Source organism: Biomphalaria glabrata, chromosome 6 (assembly GCF_947242115.1).
Source record: "Biomphalaria glabrata chromosome 6, xgBioGlab47.1, whole genome shotgun sequence".
Lineage (NCBI taxonomy): Eukaryota > Metazoa > Mollusca > Gastropoda > Planorbidae > Biomphalaria > Biomphalaria glabrata.
The window spans coordinates 16,676,790-16,702,629 of NC_074716.1; the positions used below are offsets into that span (position 1 = coordinate 16,676,790).

General features: G+C 36.4%; 2 protein-coding genes across 3 annotated transcripts in view; one reads left to right on the plus strand and one right to left on the minus strand.

Annotated features, from left to right (window-relative positions):
* Positions 1-5,157: 5,157 nt before the first annotated feature.
* LOC106057642 (transmembrane protein 45B-like) overlaps positions 5,158-25,840 on the minus strand; it is a 35,764-nt gene continuing 15,081 nt past the window's right edge. Inside the window, exons 1-5 of one of the 2 annotated variants that reach the window (XM_056032779.1) lie at positions 21,899-21,991; positions 16,803-17,245; positions 14,925-15,162; positions 10,531-10,695; positions 5,158-9,475 (exon numbers count right to left, since the gene is read on the minus strand). In XM_056032779.1, the coding sequence (XP_055888754.1) occupies positions 9,265-9,475; positions 10,531-10,695; positions 14,925-15,162; positions 16,803-17,064 (876 nt within the window). In that variant the 5' untranslated portion in view covers positions 17,065-17,245; positions 21,899-21,991 and the 3' untranslated portion in view covers positions 5,158-9,264. Of the gene's footprint in view, positions 9,476-10,530; positions 10,696-14,924; positions 15,163-16,802; positions 17,246-21,898; positions 21,992-25,840 lie in introns of those variants that run through there. The other variant, XM_013214944.2, reaches the window with a different exon arrangement.
* On the plus strand, positions 18,461-20,874 carry LOC129926692 (uncharacterized). The gene is made up of 2 exons (XM_056032270.1): positions 18,461-18,488; positions 19,544-20,874. The coding sequence occupies exons 1-2, from the start codon at positions 18,461-18,463 to the stop codon at positions 20,872-20,874; spliced, it is 1,359 nt and encodes a 452-aa protein (XP_055888245.1).

Consider the following 25,840-nt stretch of genomic DNA (forward strand, 5'->3'; position numbering starts at 1 on the left):
GCGAAACAGTATTTTTAAACTTGTTGAATACAGAAGTAGAGTTTGATGCAGAAGATGACATTTGTTCTGGGCTTGCAAAGACTGCCCTAAATTTCCTGATCTTGTCAAGCAGAAACAAAGACTCAACCATCGAAAAGACGTTGAGGCATTTTTCACAAATTATCGCAACACTTTTGTAGCAATGTAGGACTCAATGGCTGGAGTTTATTACCATGTTTTCCAAATTGTCACATAATTATAAAATCATGAATATAGTGAATACGCAATTGAAAAGTTAAATAGTCATAAAGGTACAACCTCATTTATTTGCTATTTAGCTATAAGCAGAAATATTTAGTACTTCTGGATTAAACATACAGCTTTGGCAACTCATATCAGTTATTTACATTTTGATTTTGATATTATATTTGACATCCCCCCCCCCAAAAGAAAATACGGTTTGGGGCTCGCCGCATAGTGACCAGCTGTAAAAAGGGGTCGCGGTACTAAAAAGGTTGAGAACCGCTGTGTTACAAAAATCAAAAACTATTTTTTTTATTTCCATATTTAGATCTAGAGATAGGGCCGGATTTAAGTATGTTGAGGCCCTGAGGCAGGATTTTTGCGGATGCCCCTACACTTTTTCTAAAGATTTAATAAGGATCCACTTATTATTGAAATAGCCTACTCATATCTAAAAGCATGCGATATTTTAGGACCGGCCCTGGGGGGGGGGGGGTATCTCATTCAGAGCATGTGAAGGTCCTCATGCAATGCACTTTGTATAGAAGTTGCGCTCAATCTGGATTTCCATAATGCATTATCATGACCATGCAGAAACAGAGAGTGGCACAAAATAAAAAATGACATGTCAGAGATGGACATTGGAAGAGGAGCACTCAAAGAAAGACATATCTGACAGAGGGAGGGGGGAGACACACACACAGGGAGGATGGGAGAAACGCAAAAAGAAAGATAACCTACGTGTCTGAGAGATAGACACACACATACACATAAAGAAAGATAACCTACGTGTCAAAGAGATAGACACACACACACACAAAGAAAGATAACCTACGTGTCAAAGAGATAGACACACACACACAAAGAAAGATAACCTACGTGTCAAAGAGATAGACACTCACACACAAAGAAAGATAACCTACGTGTCTGAGAGAGACAGACATACACACAAAGAAAGATAACCTACGTGTCTGAGAGAGACACATACACACAAAGAAAGATAGCCTACGAGTCTGAGAGAGAGAGAGACACACATACACACAAAGAAAGATAACCTACGTGTCTGAGAGAGACAGACATACACACAAAGAAAGATAACCTACGTGTCTGAGAGAGACACATACACACAAAGAAAGATAACCTACGTGTCTGAGAGAGAGAGAGACACACATACACACAAAGAAAGATAACCTACGTGTCTGAGAGAGAGAGAGAGACACATACACACAAAGAAAGATAACCTACGTGTCTGAGAGAGAGACACATACACACAAAGAAAGATAACCTACGTGTCTGAGAAAGAGAGAGACACATACACACAAAGAAAGATAACCTACGTGTCTGAGAGAGAGACACATACACACAAAGAAAGATAACCTACGTGACTGAGAGAGAGAAAGAGACACATACACACAAAGAAAGATAACCTACGTGTCTGAGAGAGAGAGAGACACATACACACAAAGAAAGATAACCTACGTGTCTGAGAGAGAGACACATTCACACAAAGAAAGATAACCAATGTGTCTTAGAGAGAGAGACACATACACACAAAGAAAGATAACCTACGTGTCTGAGAGAAAGAGAGAGACAACTGGCATATCCAAGATAATCTAAATTTTAGTTAACTTCGGTAGTCAATAATCTCATCAGAGAACCAAAAAGATAATCTAGATATTTTGCTAATTTCTTGCTGAATAGGTGTCTTCAAATACCGGGACCCAATCTTTATAAAGCGTTTCAAACAACAGGTTCAATGCAACACAGAAGTATAACATGAGCTGCTAATGGTGAGTTGAAAGTAGACCAAAGAAAGATCAATCGTTAAGGAAGCTCATCGATTGTTCCACGGAGCAGATTGGATGCTAAATATTTTATAGCAGTGAGTCAATATGTACTAGGTGTCTCAATACATTATGTACACACAATGATTAGCATTGAATTAGATGTTTAATAGAATACACTTATCCTTTTTTTAAATATAATATGCTAGAATCTGTTGACATTTGTATATTTTTTTTTTATTGACAGTTATAAACTACATCCCATTATGAATCAACACAGCTTTCAATTGTCTGCAGGAAATTACTCGCGTTATGTGCATAAAATCTAGTTCAACGGTCGTTAAATAATTGGATGACTTTGATTCTCATATTTTCATTTAGGCCCACTCTAACGTCTAATATGTAGGCTATCTACCTACGATGATTGTACACCTTTTTTGTTCTGTTTATAACTATTACATTGATATTAAGGTCATTTCGTGTCCGAAATATCAATTAACTAACATACAGATATCTTTTGTAGAACACCCCATTTACAGTGTATAATAATTCTAAAATGACTTCATTCAAAAAATTGTTAGGTAATGGGGTATCTGAAACAGCTACCACTTCCGGCGGAGAGCCGCTGACAAGTAGGCTAGTTCAATTCCTGGCCTCCATGTTTGTCTCGCATACTGAGCCCCGCCAAACTATTATTACTGACAGGGAAAATGCGAGCAACTGGTGTATAAATCAGTTAGCTTCGGACAGGAGGAACTCTTTAGCCTTGACTGGCTACCCAACTACGAGAAGGAAAACTGAATCCATACCTCTGCTGCCTTGCGGCTATACCCTAACCTTTAGCCTTGACTGGCTACCCAACTACGAGAAGGAAAACTGAATCCATACCTCTGCTGCCTTGCGGCTATACCCTAACCTTTAGCCTTGACTGACTACCCAACTACGAGAAAGAAAACTGACTCCATACCTCTGCTGCCTTGCGGCTATACCCTAACATGAAAAAAAGCTTTGGAATTCAACCGAGAGAAAAAAAAAATTGGAGCAAGTGACCTTTTGGAAACTTGCAGCACACAGTGCTACATCCTGGTAGGTCACTTGCGATGCTGCTGATCCTAAACTGTATGGGGTAGGCCTACTTACCGTACCTCTGGATACATCGGCCGCTACATGAAAAGAGTGGAACTACTGTGTGGGCGACATCGTGCCCCCCATGGATAATGCCTAGGCTAAATCTGAGATGAACCGTTGTCGTTCTATGACTGAAGGAGGCCGATGAATGAATAAATTAATTTATTTAAAAAAAATGATTTAAGAGAAATGTATCAGTTTGGTTTTTTTAACGACACTGTCTCTTATCTTCTAGCCTTAGGCCTTTCTTATAGGCCTATATTACAGAAGTTACTTCAAAAAAAAAAAAAAAAAGGAGATAATTACGCATTTCATGTATGATTTTGATATTGAACCTTCTTCTGCGTTGGACCCTAAGACTAAGAAGACACTGTTGGCTTATTCTTTCATTAAATACAATATTCACACCCCCCCCCCCAAACCGTAAAAACTTTCTTAATAAGCTCTTATAAAATTAAATACAATTTGCATTGGTTTATATAGATAGGCTATATATAACATGAGGGGTCCAATATTTTCACTCCAAATCTCTCTTTCATTTATACAAATACTTGAGAACAACTGTTGGAGACTTAATAAGGAAATATTCTGGAGCCAGGAACGAAATCCTAGCGTCAGTCGCCCGTCAAGAATCGATTATAACGTAACTACAATACTCAGCAATATTAGCGGTTGGATTCACACAGGTGCATTAAAAAGAATAGCGTCGTGCTGACTGGAAGACAGATCGATACTGCCCTTTAACCAAATTTTCAACGCACAAAAAAAGGCTGCTTGGTAATATTGCTAAGCATATAGAGTTCCAAGCCACGTCGACAAAAGATTTCGAGGGTTCTGTAGTTATTGTTGACTATCATGAAGGGCGTTGAGTGACATTAAGTATAATGACAATTAGGCCCATGTTATGTAGTAGCTGACTTCATAAGTTGGACGTTTGATGAAATATTTTCCATTCTAGTGATGACGCGTTTTTTTTTTTGGTTTGTTTGAATCCAAAGATTTAGGGTAGACAATTGAGTTAGGATATCCAAAACGTTTCTTCCATTCAGTAGACCTGTGCTGAACTGTAGACCTGTACTGAACTGTAGACCTGTACTGAACTGTACTGCACTGTAGACCTGTACTGAACTGTAGACCTGTACTGAACTGTAGACCTGTACTGAACTGTACTGCACTGTAGACCTGTACTGAACTGTACTGCACTGTAGACCTGTACTGAACTGTACTGAACTGTAGAACTGTACTGAACTGTAGAACTGTACTGAACTGTAGACCTGTGCTGAACTGTAGACCTGTACTGAACTGTACTGCACTGTAGACCTGTACTGAACTGTACTGCACTGTAGACCTGTACTGCACTGTAGACCTGTACTGAACTGTAGACCTGTACTGCATTGTATACCTGTACTGCACTGCTAGACCTGTACTGAACTGTAGACCTGTACTGCACTGTAGACCTGTACTGAACTGTAGACCTGTACTGAACTGTAGACCTGTACTGAACTGTAGACCTGTACTGCACTGTAGACCTGTACTGAACTGTAGACCTGTACTGAACTGTAGAACTGTACTGAACTGTAGACCTGTACAGAACTGTAGACCTGTACTGAACTGTACTGCACTCAGCAACGATCATTGGAAAGCAAATGCTAGATCATTTGAGCATTACACGATGTTTGCTGGATGGTCTAAATGTATAGCCTACCCTTACAAGAACAATCGTTACAAAGATCTCGACCACTACGGGCCTAATGTGTAAGCTCGAGATCCCACGTCCAGCTTCACACCATCAGCTGTATGGTTTATTGTCTTGCTGCAGAGAACTTGAAGTGTGCAAGCGGCCTAAAGATCCATCGCTGCTTTTCTCATTAGATTATTATGTAATTATTATTCTAATAATTCTTTTTATTCTATTCTCATTGCAACCTACAGTGAGCTTGTCCCATGTTTAAATAGAAGGACAATAATAACTGAAGTAACAAAGACAATGAACACCTGAGGTAACAAAAACACTGAAGAAATATTGGTATTTGAAAAAATGTTTTTCAGCAACAAGCATTTCAAAATTAACACATTCATTGTGAATCTAGATAACGAGTTAACATTAGGCACTTTACATACTGCAAAAAAAAAAAAAACACAACATGTCTACAATAATCACATGTAGAAAAGAATAACATTAGTCAGACATGGTTGACAAAAAATATTAACTTCAGTCTACAGAGTGACATAAAGACTAGGCATCAGTTGACAATACTCACACCAATTAGACTAAATATACACTTGCTATGAAAGACTACAACAAAATTAAATATATAGTATTAAAAAAAAGGAATTCTACTTATTTGTATAATGAAAAAATTCATAAAAATATAAATACAAAATATAAACATTCCATTTGTTCAAATGTTGATCATATCAATAATCAAGAATTCAAGATTGATGAAAATGTGGACATAATGATAAATGCACGACAAAATGAGTTTCATAATAATATACTTTAACAATTTGACAGTCAACAGAGACTGTGTTCTGTACAAGACTTCATGGCTCGCCATCTAAGTTCTAGAACTTAAAGATTCATTAACTTAATTCTCTTACAGAGTTCATTGAAGCAATTAATGTCTCCTCCCTATCCAGCTGTAGATTACACTCCAATACAGAAACATTTTCTATTTGCTAGGTCGAGTGATATGGACACGTTTTTTTTTTCTTTTTGTAAGAATGTTCAAGACCAAAAGTTGACTAAAGTATAAAAAAAAAAGATTACTTTTTTCAAGACTTTTAAAAGATATAGGCTATAGGCCCTATTGAAATTTATTTTTTCTGTGATAAAAACAATTAAAACAAGGTTACAAAGACAGTTTGTGTGGAAACACAAACTCAAAATCGGCCACCGAAGTGGTCCACCCAGGCAGGTAAAAAGGCAGGTATCAATATTTTCAGAAAGAACATCAGAATTAAATTCTATCAAGGACAAATGACAGAGAAGAATGGAGAAAGAAGGTTGACAGATCTTGTGTGGTGCCCCAGCGGTCAAGCAAACCAAAAGATATTTGAAAGTGAATGTGAAGTTAAATGCGAACCTGGCCTAACTAATGTCTTATAATAAATATCTAATTGATCTAATTGTTTTGTAAAGGGTCAATCTTTTAATCAAATCCTAAAGAAAAAACATTTCTGTAAAAAAAAAATTAAAAATCCTTTAGTTCAGTGTTCTATCACCATGGTGTTTCTCTGTAGTTCATGAGATAATATGAAATCCTACTTATTAATTGTTATTTTAAATTATGTCCAACGTATGCATCCTAAATAGATTTTTTCTCTTAAATAATGTAGCAATACAAATGTAAAAAAAAAAAAATTTTTTTTTTTTTACAAAAAAAACTAAAACCATTTGCATAAATGTGTAAAAATATGGTAAATGGTAGCCTCCTCTACTAAAGAGCCTCCCGTATTTGTTACTATTAATAGTGAATAGTTGTAAAAGTGGTGTATTGTTATGAAACACTGCTTGCATAAGTGATTTAAAAAATTAGATTTTTTTCGCTTTTAGAAAAAAAAAGTACCCGTTGCATCAGAATTTAACTTTGAATGGACTAAAATATTATGATGTCGGATTTTTACTATCCTTTCTAGTTTACAAGATCTAAACAGGACGGACAGACATTTTACACAAAACTAATAGCGTCTTTTCCCTTTTCGGTAGCCGCTAAAAACATTTACTTAAATTAGATTTATTGTGATAGGAATATTTGAAGAGTTAGAAATTTAAATTATCATTTTCCCTCAATTTTTATTATTCCATTAAAAACCATGTCAACCAAAAACTAAATTTAAGATTAGAAATGTCAGATACAAAAAATTACTTTTATAAAGTTAAACAAAAAAAGTTGTATATAAAGGTAAGCCTATATTTAATGACATAAAAACTTACAAAAACAAAATAAGAAAGGCATAGGCTAAATTACTTTATATAATTTCACTGAATCTAAAATTGTTATTGGCATATTGATCGTATTTTATTGATTCTCAACATTGAGTAGGTGTGGGGTTAGAAAGGGTTAAAGACCAGTTGTGTGTCTGACCCTAAGAAAATAAAACAGGTCATGCAAGAAGGACAATGCTTTTACCCAGCTTATAACACAGATCTACATTTTTAATACCTAATATTTAATAAACAATAATTGGATGCCAAAATAATAAAGTATAAAATTATAAAAAGCTGTAAATAAAAGATGTACAATGAATATTTCAAAGTAGCTATAAAACAATGACATCAAAATAAAAATCAATGAAAAACAGAAAATGCTTATGAAGAAAAAGCCATGATGATTTGTATTTCAAACTTCCATTATATAGGTATGTTAAGCTTTTAATTCTGCAACAAATACTTGTTAAACTCATGTCTTATAACAAAAAAAGAACTAGGTTTAGGTAATGTTAGTTTTACATTGATGTAATTCCACCAGAGCTAGTACGAGTTGAGATACAAATAATCTGACTTAGACATTGAATAATTAAACATTGAGACAGATGGACATATAAACATAGAAACCGTGTTTGAAACACAGGCACTTGTGAACAGACACACACACACAAAGTAAACATAACAAGTAAAAACACACCAACAGTAACAAACATTAAGAAAGAGAAACACACGCTGACGCTAACAAAAACATAGATAAAATCATCAATTAGGCCTACAAAAATATGAAAGTTATACATTATTGCTTTTTACTTTCTATCATTTTTTAAATATGTAATAAAATACAAATGTACAAAATAAAGGAAAACAAAAGTATACAACTAAATTATGCATAGCTCTCATAGAAAAGTTTCTAAATCTGGTTTTTACATTAATTTTATTGAAGCTACATAATTTAAATAAATATTAAATATCCTTCCACAAAATTAAAAAAAAACAATGTAAAATTTGTTTTAGTAATAGTAAAGGGCTCTACAGATGGAGGGTCTAACAATTATATTATAATTCTGTACTTTTAGTTTAAGGTAGGAGTCACTATAAAAAAAAAAGCAATATGTAAAGAATAGAAATATTATGCAAATTTAGCGCTTTAAGGCTTTCAGAGGTTGAAATCAACAAAATAACTGGACCTGAGATTAGTCATTAATTGGCACTTAAAATATAAATTAATTGCTCTCGAGAGGAAAGCCAAACAGTGAAAGGAAATATAGATGGATAAAATTGCTTGTAAATAATAGATAGATATGTGTATAAAACAAGGGGCAGATAAAAGTCCTACTTTTGTACAATTCAATTTAAAATGTAAAAGATATTCAACAATTATCTGCCCCTAACCAGAGCTTCTCAAACTGTTAACATCATTACCAATAAGAGTAGTGACATACATTGTGGATTTCAGTAAACAAAATGAATGCAGAATCTATACCTACTCTTCAAATGCAATAATTTTTTATAAGATTATGAAAACAAAATTTAAAGGGTTTTAAGTATAAGCAGAAGGATTCTCAAAATGTAAAGAAGGACTCTATTAAAATAGTTTGAGAAGCCTAGTTATAGATCATTATCAGGGTATGAATAAAAAGAAATAATGTATCAACACCAGATTTAGGAAATGTTTTTCTACCAACAGATTTGATACAATGGTGATAAATGATGTCAAAACAATTAAGTGGCTTATTGTAGAGAAATTAGAATTAGCAAAAATAAAAAAGTTGATTAGAACATTACATCTTGAACAAATGAAAAAAAAAAAAAATGTATTGTTATAAAATGATTAAGATAAGAAATATTGCTAAAAAGAAAAATCTGAGATCTTGATGTAATAATCATTTACTTAGAAATTATAATTCTAGACCTAACTGGTATTTTTGTTTTGCTTTCAAGCATTGTATTTATAATTAGGAACAAAAGTTAGTTAATAAAGATGAGTTTTAAATAAATATAAATATAATTTATCTGTAAAGTCATAATTTTAATTGACTTAAAAAATGGAATGACACAGTTGTGAATGTTTTTTTTTGCATGACAACATATAGCAATTTATCAACAATTTATAACTCTGCAGGTTTTTATAAATAATTAAATTAACTTTGTGATAACATGATTCTTTTTTTTTGCGTTCAAGTCAAAACTAAGAGCTAATTATGAAGTAAAACCTTTTGTAACTGGTTTCTCAAACTCTATATCACTGACATCCTCATCATCCTCTATTTTTAGCATTCTGTATTCCTCCTGTTTGGGCCCATTTTCCACTCCATTACCATTCAAACGAGCTCCTGGAGGCATTCTGTAGATGCAGCCCATAACGACAAACACAACAAACAACAAGATAAAATGGAAGGCACAGTGCCAGCTGAAATGACAGCAAACAAACAAAATACAAACAAAAATACTTTAAAAAAAAACAAAGCTTATATTAAGTGTATCAATTAGTTTGGATCAGTCATGTAATTAACATTGTAATAGATCTAGACTAACGATAATAAATCTGTGCGATTAGAAATATTTTCGTACCATAATTGTTTTTGTTAAGCGCAATTTCTTGCTTTAAGCGTTCTCACTACTCTATGATCCTATCACTTGACTGGACCAGTTGGAAAGGGGTAGGGGGAGAAAGAATGGAGTATCTGGGTGATCGCTTTTTAAATTTATTTTTTTTTAAAGGGAATGACCTGAATTGGAACTTGTGGGCTAAAGCCTTCTCAGGCTTCTCAAGCCAATGCAGTAAACACTCTGCTAGCGAAGAGTCTATGAACATGGAAGATTGTAGTTATCTATTGTTTCTACTCTATGTTTGTGTTCACTAAGGCTAATATAAAGGGGACTAATTCAGATTATACCACCACTTCAGTCAAGTACTATTTCTTTCCTTTGTTTCTGATATCAAACAATTTTATTGATTCTTGTGTTGTCAGGTAAAAGAAATAATTGTGATTCAAGATTGGGTGTCAGAGAAATAACATGTACAAATTTTGGCCAGACAGACACACACCACAGACAGACAGACAAAGTGTGTTGATATAAGCTTTGTAAAAAAGGTCAACAACAAATGTTTTTTTTTTTTGTTATTCTTAACATTCAATAGAATGTGGACCTCCTAGAGTCTCTTATTAGTTTTATGGAAGAAAATATTGAACATTTAAATATATACGGAAAGATTAGTTTAAAATGATTTGGTATAATCTTAAGATTTTCAATTCCACCTACTGCCTCTTATCACAATACAGAAGCTTTGGGCAAAGCATTATAAAATAGTTCTTTCTACAAGGAATGATTTTTACTTTTAAGAAAAAAGAATTAATGTGGAAATTAAATTCAATTATTTTGTCAATACAGAAAAGCTTTGAACAATATAATTAGTACTGTGTTATTGCACATGCAGCTATTTCAATGTGAAGATGTACATACCTAAAGTAAATAGTAGCTTGCATGACACCCATTTCATCATCTAGTTTCCATGCAGTTTTATCATTAGGGTGTCCATACAGAATGACTCCGACCCCCCAGAACCAGCTTCCTTGCAGCATAACAAGATATGCTCGGGCCATAGACAACAAGGAAGATTTCTGGAACCTGTGAAGAACAAACTGAATAGTTTAGTAATGAATATAAAGAGACATTGCGTCAACCTCTTATCTTTATAATTTACACATGTTTAATAATGAGGGGGCGCGGTGGTCAAATGGTTAAGCGCTTGGCTTCCGAACCTGAGGTCCTGGGTTCGAATCCCAGTGAAGACTGAGATTTCGAATTTCGGAATTTTTAGGGCGCCCTTGAGTCCACCCAACTCTAATGTGTACCTGATCTTAGTTGGGGAAAGTAAAGGTGGTTGGTCATTGTGCTGGCCACATAACACCCTGCTCGTTAACCGTTGGCTAAAGAAACAGATGACCTAACATCATCTGCCCCATAGATCGCAAACAGGGGCGAACTGGGTGTCAAAATCGGCCCGGGCATTACCATATAACCCGGCCCACAAATGACATGTCATATTATATGTGTATAATATATGTAGATAAAGTTTGATAATGCAGATACTGGATGTATGCTTGCGTAGGATTACATACTGTATATTATTTATACATGTATGTAATCTGAAAACTATTAACAGTACAATAGCAGCCTTAACAAGTTTGAAATGAATATATTGTTATATCTCTGCTCCTACATTGAAGCGTATGGTGCGCACCAGGGCACTGTTAAAGACGAGTGAGTGGGTAGAAACAAGATGGTGGACTGTTGATTCCAGCCAAGTAGATAGAGAGACAGAATAGAGATAGGTTAGAAACTTAGAACCGCCTGAGTTGTTGAAGGGATCATTGCCAGTGTGTTAAGCGGGTCAGAAGAAATGTAGTTTGTCTGGTCAGGAAGAAGTCTTGTGAGGAAACTGGAAAGGGTCATTCCTGTTAGTGTATGTATACTATTGTTCCTGAGACACGTAATGTAACCTGTGTTAGTGGAAAGATAGAGAGCCCTGTTGGAACGTTAAGACATAGGCGGCAGCAGTGAAATGTGTATGTTAGTGGAAGGCAGTGGCGGAGACAGTGAACCCTGCAGGCCAGAGCAGCTAAATGAACTCATAAGACTTTTATGTTGTGATCGTCTAATATCTTGTAAAAAAAAATCTCTCTTCACCTTTATCTTTCGTGGAGTGTTTGCCCTCGGTTACAATAGTATTAAATGTTACGTTATGATATTACTTATAGATGACAGATGTTACTTAAAAAAAGAAAATTGCGTCCTAGGCATTTCATGTGTCATGCCACTACGTGTCTGATAATTCGTTGGTTTCCCTGGCTGACTCAAACATCCTATTCCATTTAAAGATTAGAGAAAGCTGAACGGTTAGAGTGGAACTTAATGTGAAAAGCTCTTGCTTCGTCTTAGTACATTCTCAAAAAACGCGAATTTTATAAGAAAGTACCATGACCCATTATTTATAGGGCCTGATTTAAGTATGTGGGGACCCGGGGGCAGGGTTTTTGTGGAGGCCCCCTACAGTTTTTCAAAAGCTTTCCTGAAATTCCACTTAGGAATAAAAAATACTTATATCTAAAAACATGCTAAATTTAGTCTCACTTTGCATTTTTTAAACATTTAATATGCAAATTTTAGTTTTAAGAGGTGTATAATTTTGAGTTTGTGGAGGGTAAGGGCCTGTAAGTCCCTTGATAGATGTACTGCCGTAATTCCAGAGATGCATTCATATATTACGAGCTTGCCACAACCGAACACTTCACGACAGCGTTGCAAGCCGACCTAAGTTTGAAAGTGTTAGCGTTAAAAATGAAAAAAAAAAGATAATTAAAAGTTTCAGAGACGTCGAAATACCGATACATATATTTCCTCGGGGATGTAGCCCCGCTTGCCCTCCTTAAATCCGGCCCTGATTATTTAAAATATAAATCTCCTTTCATTAAATATCGGATGTAACAGCGCTATATAAAACCAGTTTATTATTATAAGAATTTACGTCTTTAATGACTTTGAACTAAGCAGAAGTTTGTACATGCCGACCAGCAAAATGATCAGGCCAAACACAACCTTGAAGACATCAAAGCAGTGCTGAAGTCCATGGCGCTCGTGCATAACAAAAAATTACGGTCTGACGTTTTGCAAATGATAATAAGTATAGTGTAAATGTTTTGATATTCTAGTTGAATTTTAAACAAAATTAGTTGTCCAAAAAAAAAAAAACAACTTGAACATCTCTTTCTTGCTGCTGTCACTTTTTTTTTAAAGTTGTCTTAATTGAAAAAAAAAAAATCTCTTGCCACGACCAGACCGGCCCATTTGCCCGAATGCCCAGATAGCCAGTCCGCCCTTGATCTCAAGGTCTGAAAGGGGAAACTTTACTTTTTTTTTTTACTTTTAATAATGAACCTAGGCTTATCCCTAACTTCACTTAGAATATACAATGCCCCACCCCTCCAGCCCCCTGACTAAAAGGGTAGGGGATCAACTTTTTTTTTTTTTGGTATAGTGGTGGTGTCACCAGTAAATGTTTGAGTTATGTCTTAAAACATTCTTTTAATGTTGATAATAGGCCTACAATATTTCAATTTGCCTTGACTTGAGACTTCCCAGCAAATTGAAAAATTGAAGCCATTTAATAGCTTGAGACATTGAAGTATTTCAGTTATCTTGTTTGCAAACTATGCCATCAGTATGTCATAATATGTTAAAAAAAATGTTTTTTTGATAAAACATACATACGAGACCAGGACCACTATTTTAGCAACAATGACTATCACTATGAAGACCAGGGCCACTATTTTAGCAACAATGACTATCACTATGAAGACCAGGACCACTATTTTAGCAACAATGACTATCACTATGAAGACCAGGACCACTATTTTAGCAACAATGACTATCACTATGAAGACCAGGACCACTATTTTAGCAACATTGACTATCACTATGAAGACCAGGACCACTATTTTAGCAACAATGACTATCACTATGAAGACCAGGACCACTATTTTAGCAACAATGAATATCACTATGAAACTATGAAGATCTCGATAAGATCGCAAGGCGAAAGAGGAAAGTGTTGCTGCTAAAGGGCGCAATTTGGGTTTACATATAGGCCAGGCCTACCTGTGTGGTCAGTAGCTCTACGTCGAACTACCTCCACCCCCGGGCTTAAATCCTGAAACATTTAAATTTTAAGTTATTGTAATCTTTGAATCATTTGTCTCTTGATCTAGGATAAGTGTGCCACCCATTCGACCTCTGCACAGATGAACTCGGGGCTTTTATTATTATTATTATCATTGGTCTTTAACATTAATTAAATAGGCTTGAGCTGAATTTTTGTTTGTTTGCTGACAGGGAAAAAATATGAAAAACTTAGTTGTTAAAAAGGTATGCGGTATAATCGCCCAAATAAAAAATATCTCTATCCTAACATTGTCTCATGCTTACGTATCACGACAGCTTATTAATAGTGTTTATTTATTAAAATTAGGGAAAACTAAGTCAGCATTCTTCAAATGTCACCATGTTTCCCCTAGCCCATATTTCTGATTAGATTGTTTTAAAAAAAAAGTAATTTTAAGTCAAAGTCCTAATAAATAACACTTTTTGAAACGGGCTAACTAATAGACATCATACTTAATGTAGGTCTAATAATACAATAAAAACAAATGGATGTCGAACGAGACCTTCGCTACTTCATAAACATTGATCGTTAAGGCTAAGTTAAAGGCCTATATAGGCCTATTTTCATTTATAAAGTCATTATCCTAGAGATCTATATCATGTGTATGTAAATGTATTAAATATTTACCTATAACTCCAAATTTAGTCCTAAATGCATTAAATAATTACAAAGAGCTCTAGATTTAGTCCTAAATGCATTAAAATAGGCCTATAATTTTTTACCAAGTGCTTTAGATGTAGGCCTAATTGCATTAAATATTTACCTATAGCACTAGATGTAGGCCTAATTGCATTAAATATTTACCTATAACACTAGATGTAGGCCTTATTGTATTAAATATTTACCTATAGCACTAGATGTAGGCCTAATTGCATTAAATATTTACCTATAGCACTAGATGTAGGCCTTATTGTATTAAATATTTACCTATAACACTAGATGTAGGCCTTATTGTATTAAATATTTACCTATAGCACTAGATGTAGGCCTTATTGCATTAAATATTTACCTATAGCACTAGATGTAGGCCTTATTGTATTAAATATTTACCTATAACACTAGATGTAGGCCTTATTGCATTAAATATTTACCTATAGCTCTAAATGTAGGCCTCATTGCACTTTGAATGACTTACTTTGCTTCCAAAATAAGGCAGACGACAGTGAGAGCGATGACGTAGACAAGCAGGACATGAATGTGGACGTCGACCATTGGTCTGCCATGAAGGTGGTTAGCAAAGAGCAGACCTTCCACTGCAAAGGCTAAAGTTAAGGCGATGTAATCCGTGGCAGGGGGCAAGGGCGCACCGTAGTGGCTGGCAATGTCCACTATGCCGGACATCAAGAAGAAGAAATACATGGTAGCATGCTGAACTGTGGAAAATCAAACCAAAATTTATGAACTCATAATCGAGAAACATAACAAGATTGTATGCACTTAAGTTTTATTAGACTCGAGGTTTTCAACCTTGACAGCGTAGGCCTACTTGAAAGCTATTTACTTTTAACATTTTTAGTACGGTACTTTTGTTCAACATGCTTTTCACCATTTATTCAAATGCCATGCCAGTCTTTAACGTTAGACACGCGCTGGAAGCAGAGAAAAGTTGCTTAAGAGTTAATAGCTAGAAAAAAAGTCAACATAACCTTTTCGAAATGTCCAAAAATGTTCGAGATATGTTCCTTTTATGACCATTTAACACGGAAAAGGTTTTTTACTGCGTTGCCAGGGTGAGAGATTGGCTCCCTGTTAGGAGGCTCCAAAACAACAATAAGTAAACAACGGTCCCCTTTCAGACCTTGTGATCTTTAGGGCAGATGATGTAAAGGTCATCTGTTTCTGTGGCCTACGGTTAACGAAGGTATCATGTGGCAAGCAAAACGACCAACCGCCTTTACTTTTCCCCAACTAATGTCAGGTACCCAATAGAGCTGGTAGCGCATAAAGAACCCGAAATTAAATATCCCAGCCTCCACCAGGATTCAAACCCGGTACCTCCGGTTCGGAAGCCAAGGCGATCAGTTATTCGCGCCGGTCTTTCATGAGACACGACTCCTGGAGCCAACAACGAAAATTCCTCCTCTTACGTGAAGACCGGAGTCCGAGACCACTGGAGGACTCTCCTTATTCCTCCTCTTACGTGAAGACCGGAGTCCGAGACCACTGGAGGACTCTCCTTATTCCTCCTCTTACGTGAAGACCGGAGTCCGAGACCACTGGAGGACTCTCCTTATTTCTAAAATGTACCGAAACAAACAGGGGTGAGGGGGGGGTACCATCACCACAACCACACGTATGGTCTTCTGTTGGGGAACAGTGTAACAAATAGGACTGGGTTAGTGAACCTCTCTTACATCCTGAGCACGTGCATATTTCACGTGCAATGTTTGTTCGCTAGTACGTAGCCCGCTGGGGGGGCCATGTTCGTTCCCATATTTAGCCAATCCAACTCCCCTTTCAGATGTTTACTCGGAGACGCCGCGCTGAGGTGACGGGAGCTTTTCCTCCAAACCACTGGACAGAAAGGGCAACAAAGCCCCAAACTGTTTCTACTTGCAGTGTAGTAGAGACAACGTAGGCGTGTATCAAGATACCCAGAGTTGTCAGGAGTGCCCTAATTGTATTCTGTGAATGTAAGAAAATAGAATGGACACCACGCACCACCCCCAAACTTTGAACAGAGATCACAGAGAGAGAGAAAGAGAGAGAGAGAGAGAGAAAGAGAGAGATTCTGCCACTATGAAGAAAACAAATTATGTTTATATTACAGTGGTGTACAATGACATGCACCCATTCACACCTGCTCATGTGGTATGCCTACTGGACTGTCGTTCAGTAGTCTCAATAGTCCTAAGTTCTAACCTTGTTCGTTGCTATGCCCCGGGGTCCTGGGGAGGTTTGTTAGTACGTTTTAGCTCTGCAGAATCGAATTTCCAAGCTTCTAAGCTTGTGGAAATATTACAAAATAATGATTAAAATAATAATTAAGAATAATCAGAATCAGTCTACTTACCTATGCCCATAGACGGATGTGGAAGATTAAATATGATTTCAGCCAACATTCCAAAACCTGAGAGTCCAACCTTGATGAAGCCTTCTATTGGTAGCCTGGTTAGAGGACCGCAGGCGCAGGGACAAGGGAACGTCGCGGAAGAGATGTATCTGCTGCCTGCTCTACGACAAAGTAAGTACCTCTTGGTGACACACACCGCCCACCACAAACCGTAAAGAAGAAACAGACTGCCGGGTAAGGCGTGTCCTTTAAAATCTCCCATGACTGAAGGTCACGTCTGCTCGAAATTATAATCCAGTACAAAAATATTCAAGGCACTTGCTAATTATTTAGGTCAAAAGCTTTTCTGGTTTCTTTTAAGTCAAAGTTGTCCGTTGTATAGACTCATGTTAGACCAACTCACTGCTTTTGAGAGAAATCATTACCGCGTGTGACTGTTTGATCTGTTGGCAGAGAAATATAATATAATATAATATAATATAATATAATATAATATAATATAATATAATATAATATAATATAATATAATATAATATAATATAATATAATATAATATAATATAATATAATATAATATAATATAATATAATATAATAGCATACCATTGCATAGCATAGCATAGCATAGCATAGCATATAACATAACGTAATATAACCTAACATTACATAACAAAAAAAATATAATATAATCTTACATAATATAATATAATTCAAAATATCAAATGACAATGCTGCATGTTCCTATCTTAGGTTAGGGCTCTTACTTTACTGTCAGATAAAAAGATAATCTCTACAGAGATTTGTTAAACAGATGCACGAACATAGTGTTACTGACGCTAACAGAGTAAACATGTAAAAACCAGATTGTACTCTTTATTTATGCATGCCTGGTCATTAGAGCATTGCGAAATTTTGAAAGGCGCTTATTGTCCTTAAACTAGTAAGAAACATTTCGTGACGGGTAAAACAGGCGAGGCATTACATTCTAAACGAAATCGTCATGATCTTAAACCTTTGAAAGGAATCCCGGCAAAAGATAAAAAAAAATTCTCAGAACTTTATTTTTGTCTGTTATCAGTAAATGTTAAATTTGATTTTAAAAAATAATAAAGAGAAATGCAGGTTCGTTTATATAGGGCTTACATAAACTCTGCCACAATTTAGAATTGCGATGACATGGAGGCCAATATGAGGAAAGCGCAAACAGGGACGTCCTCGTATAACTTGGCACCACACTTTCATGGAGGACCTCAGAGCAGTGGACACCAAGTGGGAAGAGGCTTTAGACATTGCCAGTGACAGGTCTTTGTGGAGACAGCTTGCCGCCCAATGCGTTAACCGGCGCGGAAGGATCTAAGTCTACGATAAAGCTTATTTTCACCCCCATCAACTCACCTATTCCCTTTTAGTCCTATACACATTTAAAATTTATCACGCATTCTATGGAAAGAAATACTAAATGAATTAATCTAAATGCAGGAAGAATATATTAAACTATTTTCAGCTCGAGAAGTCTCTGCATAACCTCTGCCATCTCTTCTTTTTCAATCAATTCATCTATACATCACAACTCCCCCCCTCCCTCACTGTCTGTCTATCTACGAATCTATTAACATATATATATCCTACCATCTAATTACCCATCCGACTTTCTCACACTATGAGCACTATTACCGGCGTCCCTGTGTGTATGTGTGTATGTGTGTGTGTGTGTGTGACATTCTTCTGATCAATACTGGTGGGAAAACACAAATTTCATCAACAAACTTTGCTTCGAAAATCACAGATGCAAGACTGGATGGAGAAATTAAGACTTTTACTGCTTCTTTTTTTTTTTACTCAGTGTCTGTTGAAGCTTGTTTACTGATTTAAGGGACTTACTGCACAAATAGAAAAACAAATATTGTGCCGACTCTTTGCTTAGTCCTTGACATTGTGTTTGCTATTATTATGAAAATATTTTTACGAGATTTTTCTGTTACAACGATTGGAGAAGAAATGATCGAATCTAGATATGGATATTTTTTTAATGACAAAGTGATCCAAATATTTTTTTGAAATACCAAGATGTGTGTTGGGGAGGGGTGGAGGTCGTTCATTTTACACCAGCAGAAACTGAGAGCGTGTTGTCTCTCTCCCAAGTCAATCTAAAGTTTTATTAGATTGCTGCCATTTTGGGTAGAGCAGACTGGAAAACGTAAAGACTTTTTTCCACAAATGAAAGGTCATGACCACTCTGTCAACTGCAAATTCTCGACTTCTTTGACAACTGGAAGTTCAGACCTCTCTTTTAACCGGAAGTTCATGATCTCACTATGACTGAAAGGTCATGATCTCTCTTTTAACCGGAAGTTCATGATCTCACTATGATTGGAAGTTTTTGACCTGTCTTTTTACCGGAACTTTATGACCTCTCTTTTAACCGGAAGTTTATTATTTCACTATAACTGGAAGTTTGTGACCTCTCATCAACCGGAAGTTCATGATCCCTCTTTGTAACTTGAAGTTCGTGGCCTTTATTTGTGACTGGAAGCTTATGAACTCACTGTGAAATTAAAGTTCACGAACTCTGTCAAAAGACATTTGTGACCTGTCATCCGAAAGTTCATGACTTCTGTCAAAGAGTCTATGATATCATATTGTTTCAAAATCTCTGTTTATTCAACTCTCATCCGGTCTAAAAAAAAACAACAACAACAAATTCAGAAATAAGTTGACTTAGTAGATTGAACACTTTTGTGAGCTCTCAATGGTACTACTCCTGAATCTATCACTGCTCTCAATGGTACTACTCCTGAATCTATCACTGCTCTCAATGGTACTACTCCTGGATCTATCACTGCTCTCAATGGTACTACTCCTGGATCTATCACTGCTCTCAATGGTACAACTCCTGAATCTATCACTGCTCTCAATGGTACTACTCCTGAATCTATCACTGCTCTCAATGGTACTACTCCTGGATCTATCACTGCTCTCAATGGTACAACTCCTGAATCTATCACTGCTCTCAATGGTACAACTCCTGGATCTATCACTGCTCTCAATGGTACAACTCCTGAATCTATCACTGCTCTCAATGGTACAACTCCTGAAACTATCACTGCTCTCAATGGTACAACTCCTGAATCTATCACTGCTCTCAATGGTACTACTCCTGGATATTTCACTGCTCTCAATGGTACTACTCCTGGATCTTTCACTGCTCTCAATGGTACAACTCCTGAATCTATCACTGCTCTCAATGGTACAACTCCTGAATCTATCACTGCTCTCAATGGTACTACTCCTGGATCTTTCACTGCTCTCAATGGTACTACTCCTGGATCTATCACTGCTCTCAATGGTACTACTCCTGGATCTATCACTGCTCTCAATGGTACTACTCCTGGATCTATCACTGCTCTCAATGGTACTACTCCTGGATCTTTCACTGCTCTCAATGGTACTACTCCTGGATCTATCACTGCTCTCAATGGTACTACTCCTGGATCTATCACTGCTCTCAATGGTACTACTCCTGGATCTATCACTGCTCTCAATGGTACTACTCCTAGATCTATCACTGCTCTCAATGTTACTACTCCTGGATCTATCACTGCTCTCAATGTTACTACTCCTGGATCTATCACTGCTCTCAATGTTCCTACTCCTGGATCTATCACTGCTCTCAATGTTACTACTCCTAGATCTATCACTGCTCTCAATGTTACTACTCCTAGATCTATCACTGCTCTCAATGTTACTACTCCTGGATCTATCACTGCTCTCAATGTTACTACTCCTAGATCTATCACTGCTCTCAATGTTACTACTCCTGGATCTATCACTGCTCTCAATGGTACTACTCCTGGATCTATCACTGCTCTCAATGTTACTACTCCTGGATCTATCACTGCTCTCAATGTTACTACTCCTGGATCTATCACTGCTCTCAATGTTCCTACTCCTGGATCTATCACTGCTCTCAATAGGAAGATGAAAGAAAAGCGGAGAGTTGACAGAAATATATTCGCTCCACACTTGCTAACGCTCTCTTTGTTTATCTTCAGTCAGACCCCTTCTCCTGCCTGAAACCGGAATGGCTGCCAGGATTCGATCCTTACTGTTGTAATGACTCTATTGACGTTTCCAAGTACTTTCTAAAGTCATGTTGAAAAGGCTGTCGTCACGTGATCTCCCTTTCAAGACTCTCCGCCGCCGCGCTGTCCCATGACTGTTTTCTTTCATTTGACTAGATCTAATGGTAGACAATAGCGTTACACTTAGCTGCTACGAGGGCCGCAATTTATTTATAACTGCTGGGTAATCTGGTTGGTACAGTGTATAGTTACATATGTTCACCTCGCTGACAAACACACAGCTTTCCTGATCAATGAATTCTGTCAACTATTGACATCAGCGGAGTTGTCTACAGAGAGTTGTCTACAGAGAGTTGTCTACATAGAGATGTCTACAGAGACACACAGAGAGTTGTCTACAGAGAGTTGTCTACATAGAGATGTCTACAGAGAGTTGTCTACAGAGAGTTACATACATACATACGCCTTACTTTCTACTTTATATAATAGATAAGCTACGTATTGACATGTGAATCCATTTGAATGTTATGTCGCACACACACTCTAATCTCAAATTGTATCATTAGTAAATATAAAATGAAATAGGGTTGTACCAGGTGGGAGGGGCGATACATGCAATTGCCTTCCGCCCATCGGACAAACCAATACTTTTTCTTTTTGTATTATAGTTAATAAATTCTTGTATCGAGTCGCCCCACCCCCTTATTCTTTAATGCCAAATGCAATCATTAGCAGAAATTATAAAAAGGAGCGAGGGTTAACGTTTTCACTCTACCGCCCTCTCCCCTTTCCAGACGAAGACATGACGTTTTAAAACAGAAAAGCCAAATATGGCGACATAGTTTATGTCATCGCACCTGAATTTATCATAATTGTTTTAAGAAAGACTTTGTTTTGAAAAATTTAGAATTCATACGAAATTTTTCAGTATAAGAGTAATTTAGTCGCCTTTTTCCAACCTATACTCAATCTGATATTTATTTTGCTAGTTAAATAAATTTGGAACTATAACTCACAATTTATGCTTAAATCCTAAAAATGCCAAAAATTAGAATAGAATCTCATTGGTCCACTTGATTTCTCCTCCCACTTTCGAATTTTTTTGTTTAGAGTTTTGAATTATAGTTCTGTAACAAAACAAAATTACAAACATGCCTATTGAACAAAATGTATCACTTACAAATGAGCATTTGTTTTTAAATATTATTTATCCAATAATTTTTTTTTGACGTCGATCCTCAAAGCCTTAATCTAAATATGTGGGGTATCTTATCTTTTCAAGGAACAAATCGGTTTTATTTGCCAATAAATTCATATTAGAATATTTTTCAAGTACATTATTCAAAAGATCCTTTTTTAATAGGATGAATAATGAGCTGTAGGCTAGGAGAATGCGTTTCTGCAGTGAAGAATGCAAGAAAACTCTTTTGGCGTCGGGGCTTCGCCTCAAACCTCACTGATGAATAATGAGCTGTAGATGTCAGGAGTGCGTTTCTGCAATGAAAATGCAAGATGGCGCTTTTGGCCTCGGGGCTTCGCCCGAAGCCTCACTGCAGAAGCTTACAGCGCTTCCCCAGACCCCTAAGTTTGCAGGAGAAAGGGCCTCAACATGACTGGGTTTATTGTTGTTGTTTTTTCGCCGAAGGTTTAGAAACTCGGTTGTTTTTTTATTCACACACACACACACACACACATTATATATATATATATATATATATATATATATATATATGTAAGCTGTACGCACGTTTATGCATAGGGTTAGGGTTTACTGGGCGTTAAGGTTAGGGTTTACTGGGCGTTAGGGTTAGGGTTTGGAAAAAAATCGCCCCCCCCCCACTCAAAGGTTCTGAATCCGTTAGTGGCCTGAACACACACTTCTAACCGACATATCCATTAGATATTGTTGGAGTAGCATATATTCGTAACGAAGTGGAGATTCATTAGTGGTACACATACGTAACGAAGTGAAGCTTTTACAGTGACTTTATTTTCTCTTAGGCCTACATTAGAGTTTATAGGTTTCAAAATGTTTTTCGTTTTCAGCTTAAAATGTTTATAAACTTCACATATTTCATGTAATGGAAATTTTAAAAAATCTATTTTAAACAAGCAATGCATAAAAATACTTAAAAAAAAAAAAAAAAACTAAATTTATTTATAGAAAGATTGAATATTTACAGAAAACATCTCTAAATACAGTGAAATTTCTATCAGACAAAATTAATTAATTCTGTTTAATTAATAAATGTTTAATATCTCGATTGATTTATGTGTTGCCATTGAAAATGAATAATTGTGTCAAGTTTCAACTTGATCCGAGAATGGTATGGGAAAAAATAACGACCAGACAGAGAGACAAGCAGACAGAGAGATAAACAGACAGAGAGATAAACAGACAGAGAGATAAACAGACAGAGAGATAAACAGACAGAGAGATAAACAGACAGAGAGATAAATAGAGAGATAAACAGACAGAGAGATAAACAGACAGAGAGATAAACAGACAGACAGACAAGCAGACAGAGAGATAAACAGACAGAGAGATAAACAGACAGAGAGATAAACAGACAGAGAGATAGACAGACAGAGAGATAGACAGAGAGATAAACAGACAGAGAGATAGACAGACAGAGAGATAAACAGAGAGATAAACAGACAGAGAGACAAGCAGACAGACAGACAGACAGACAGACAAGCAAACAGACAGACAGACAGACAGACAAGCAGACAGACAAGCAGACAGAGTGAGTTGATATAAGCATTGTAAGAATTTTCTACTTATGTATATATATATATATATATATATATAAATCAATTCAACAAGGGTATAATTTATTTCACATATTTAGAAAGTAATTGAGAGATACGCCTATATTTGTAGAGCCAGTGTAGGCCTAGAAGAGATTAAACCTAAGTAGAGTTTATTTAGCATAAGTGACCTTGACGCAAGAACGTACACCAATTATAGAGCAGACTACATCAGATTAAATGGGCGCATGATTGTGTTTCTCCCCCGGTGTCCCAGATGATGGCCTTTTAAAAAAATATCAAAGAAGGCTGAACTGCTTAATTATGGCACCTATCTATTACTTTGGCTATTTCCATAATTCATTAGGGCCTGACATTTCTATTTATCAAGTCCAAAGTTGTTTGTTAGATTTAGTTTAGGTGAACCCGATGGTTCCAGATTTTAACATTTTATTTCAGTGGTTCACAGAATGTAGACCCCGGGTGCTTAGTGGTCCATATTAAAAGTCTACCATATAGACACAAAGATAAAGGCATATTCCTCGTTCCATATGCTAAGACAAATTCGTACTAGCCATGCAAGCTTAAAAACATAAATTTTCCGGGTATAGCCTGTATTCTTCACCGCATTCTCTCCCCAAGCTTTCTAGGCCAAATCTAATCGATCGCACCGCTTTTCACAATGAATTTCCCCTCCTACTTGTTGTGGCATGCGCAAAGCGCGTTCAAAACAGTATTTCCTGTACGCATTTCTTCTTATAACAATGCTATTGTTGTCATTCTCTCTTCTCATTCATTTTTGGACGCGAAAGTTATTTCTTAAAGTATTTCTTTTCTTTTCCTGCTTCAAAATGAGATTTTTAAGTAGCAATGGTGTGTTGACCATTACTATAGACCGTTAAAAACCAATGGCGGGATGGCAGTAGTTAGAAACGGATAATGGCACCGGCACTTGATTTAAAAAGAACTTTAGTCTGGTCACTACATGACGCGTAGGACGTAATCATCTTTTTTTTTTTTTTTTTTTGAAGTAGGCCTAATGTCTGTATTTTATAATATAAGATGTCTTTGGTACACATTTTGTTATTCATCTAATTACACAATTTTGTAGCGCAACTAACGACACAATTTTGAACAAGAAATTACACAACTTTATTGTGCTGCAACTAACGACACAATTTTGAACAAGAAATTACACAACTTTATTGTGCTGCAACTAATGACACAATTTGGAACAAGAAATTACACAGCTTTATTGTGTTGCAACTAATGACACAATTTGGAACAAGAAATTACACAACTTTATTGTGTTGCAACTAATGACACAATTTGGAACAAGAAATTACACAACTTTATTGTGTTGCAACTAATGACACAATTTGGAACAAGAAATTACACAACTTTATTGTGTTGCAACTAATGACACAATTTGGAACAAGAAATTACACAACTTTATTGTGCTGCAACTAATGACACAATTATCAGTGGTGTTCAACTATTTTGATACGTTTCAATGTGTAAATAGTCCTTGACCCCGAAAGGCTGAGAATCACTGCACAGAATGAATAGTTCATTAAGCACTTGAAGGGCGGAACTAACTCTTCAAATCCAATTCGTTTCTAATGGTCACATTGCCCTTGCACTAGTTGAGTGACAACGATATTAATCCACGTGATACAACTTAGATCTCGATCTACCTGTCCAAGACTCTATGGGGTGACTGGTAGCCTATAGAGAGAAAAAGGAGATGGCCTTGACATTGAAGTTGTTACATAACCACATCACGATATATATAATTAGCTAGAATGGATGCCATCTCCTCGATATCACGTCAACATAGACTCCACTAGATCTACTTGTTGAAGCAAACATCTGCGCCTTCTGTTAACTGATTCCGAGTTCTTCGTGTCGTGCACTACTATACAGTGGCTATAGCATAGCAGCAAATGTCCAGTTAGCACACATCTAACCTATTGAAACCTATTAGTACCGGCATTACTATTTGACACTCGTTCTTCAATCCCAGGGCCTAACATCAAAACGTATGTTGTATACTAGCTTTGATCTCCACGTCCACCCTTCTCTCTCTCTCTCTCTTTCTCTTCTCTTTCTATTTTCTCTCTCGGGGGTGCGGTGGCTGAGTGGTTAAGGGCTCGGCTTCCGACCCCGAGGTCCTGGGTTCGGGATATTTTGGGCTCCCTTGAGTC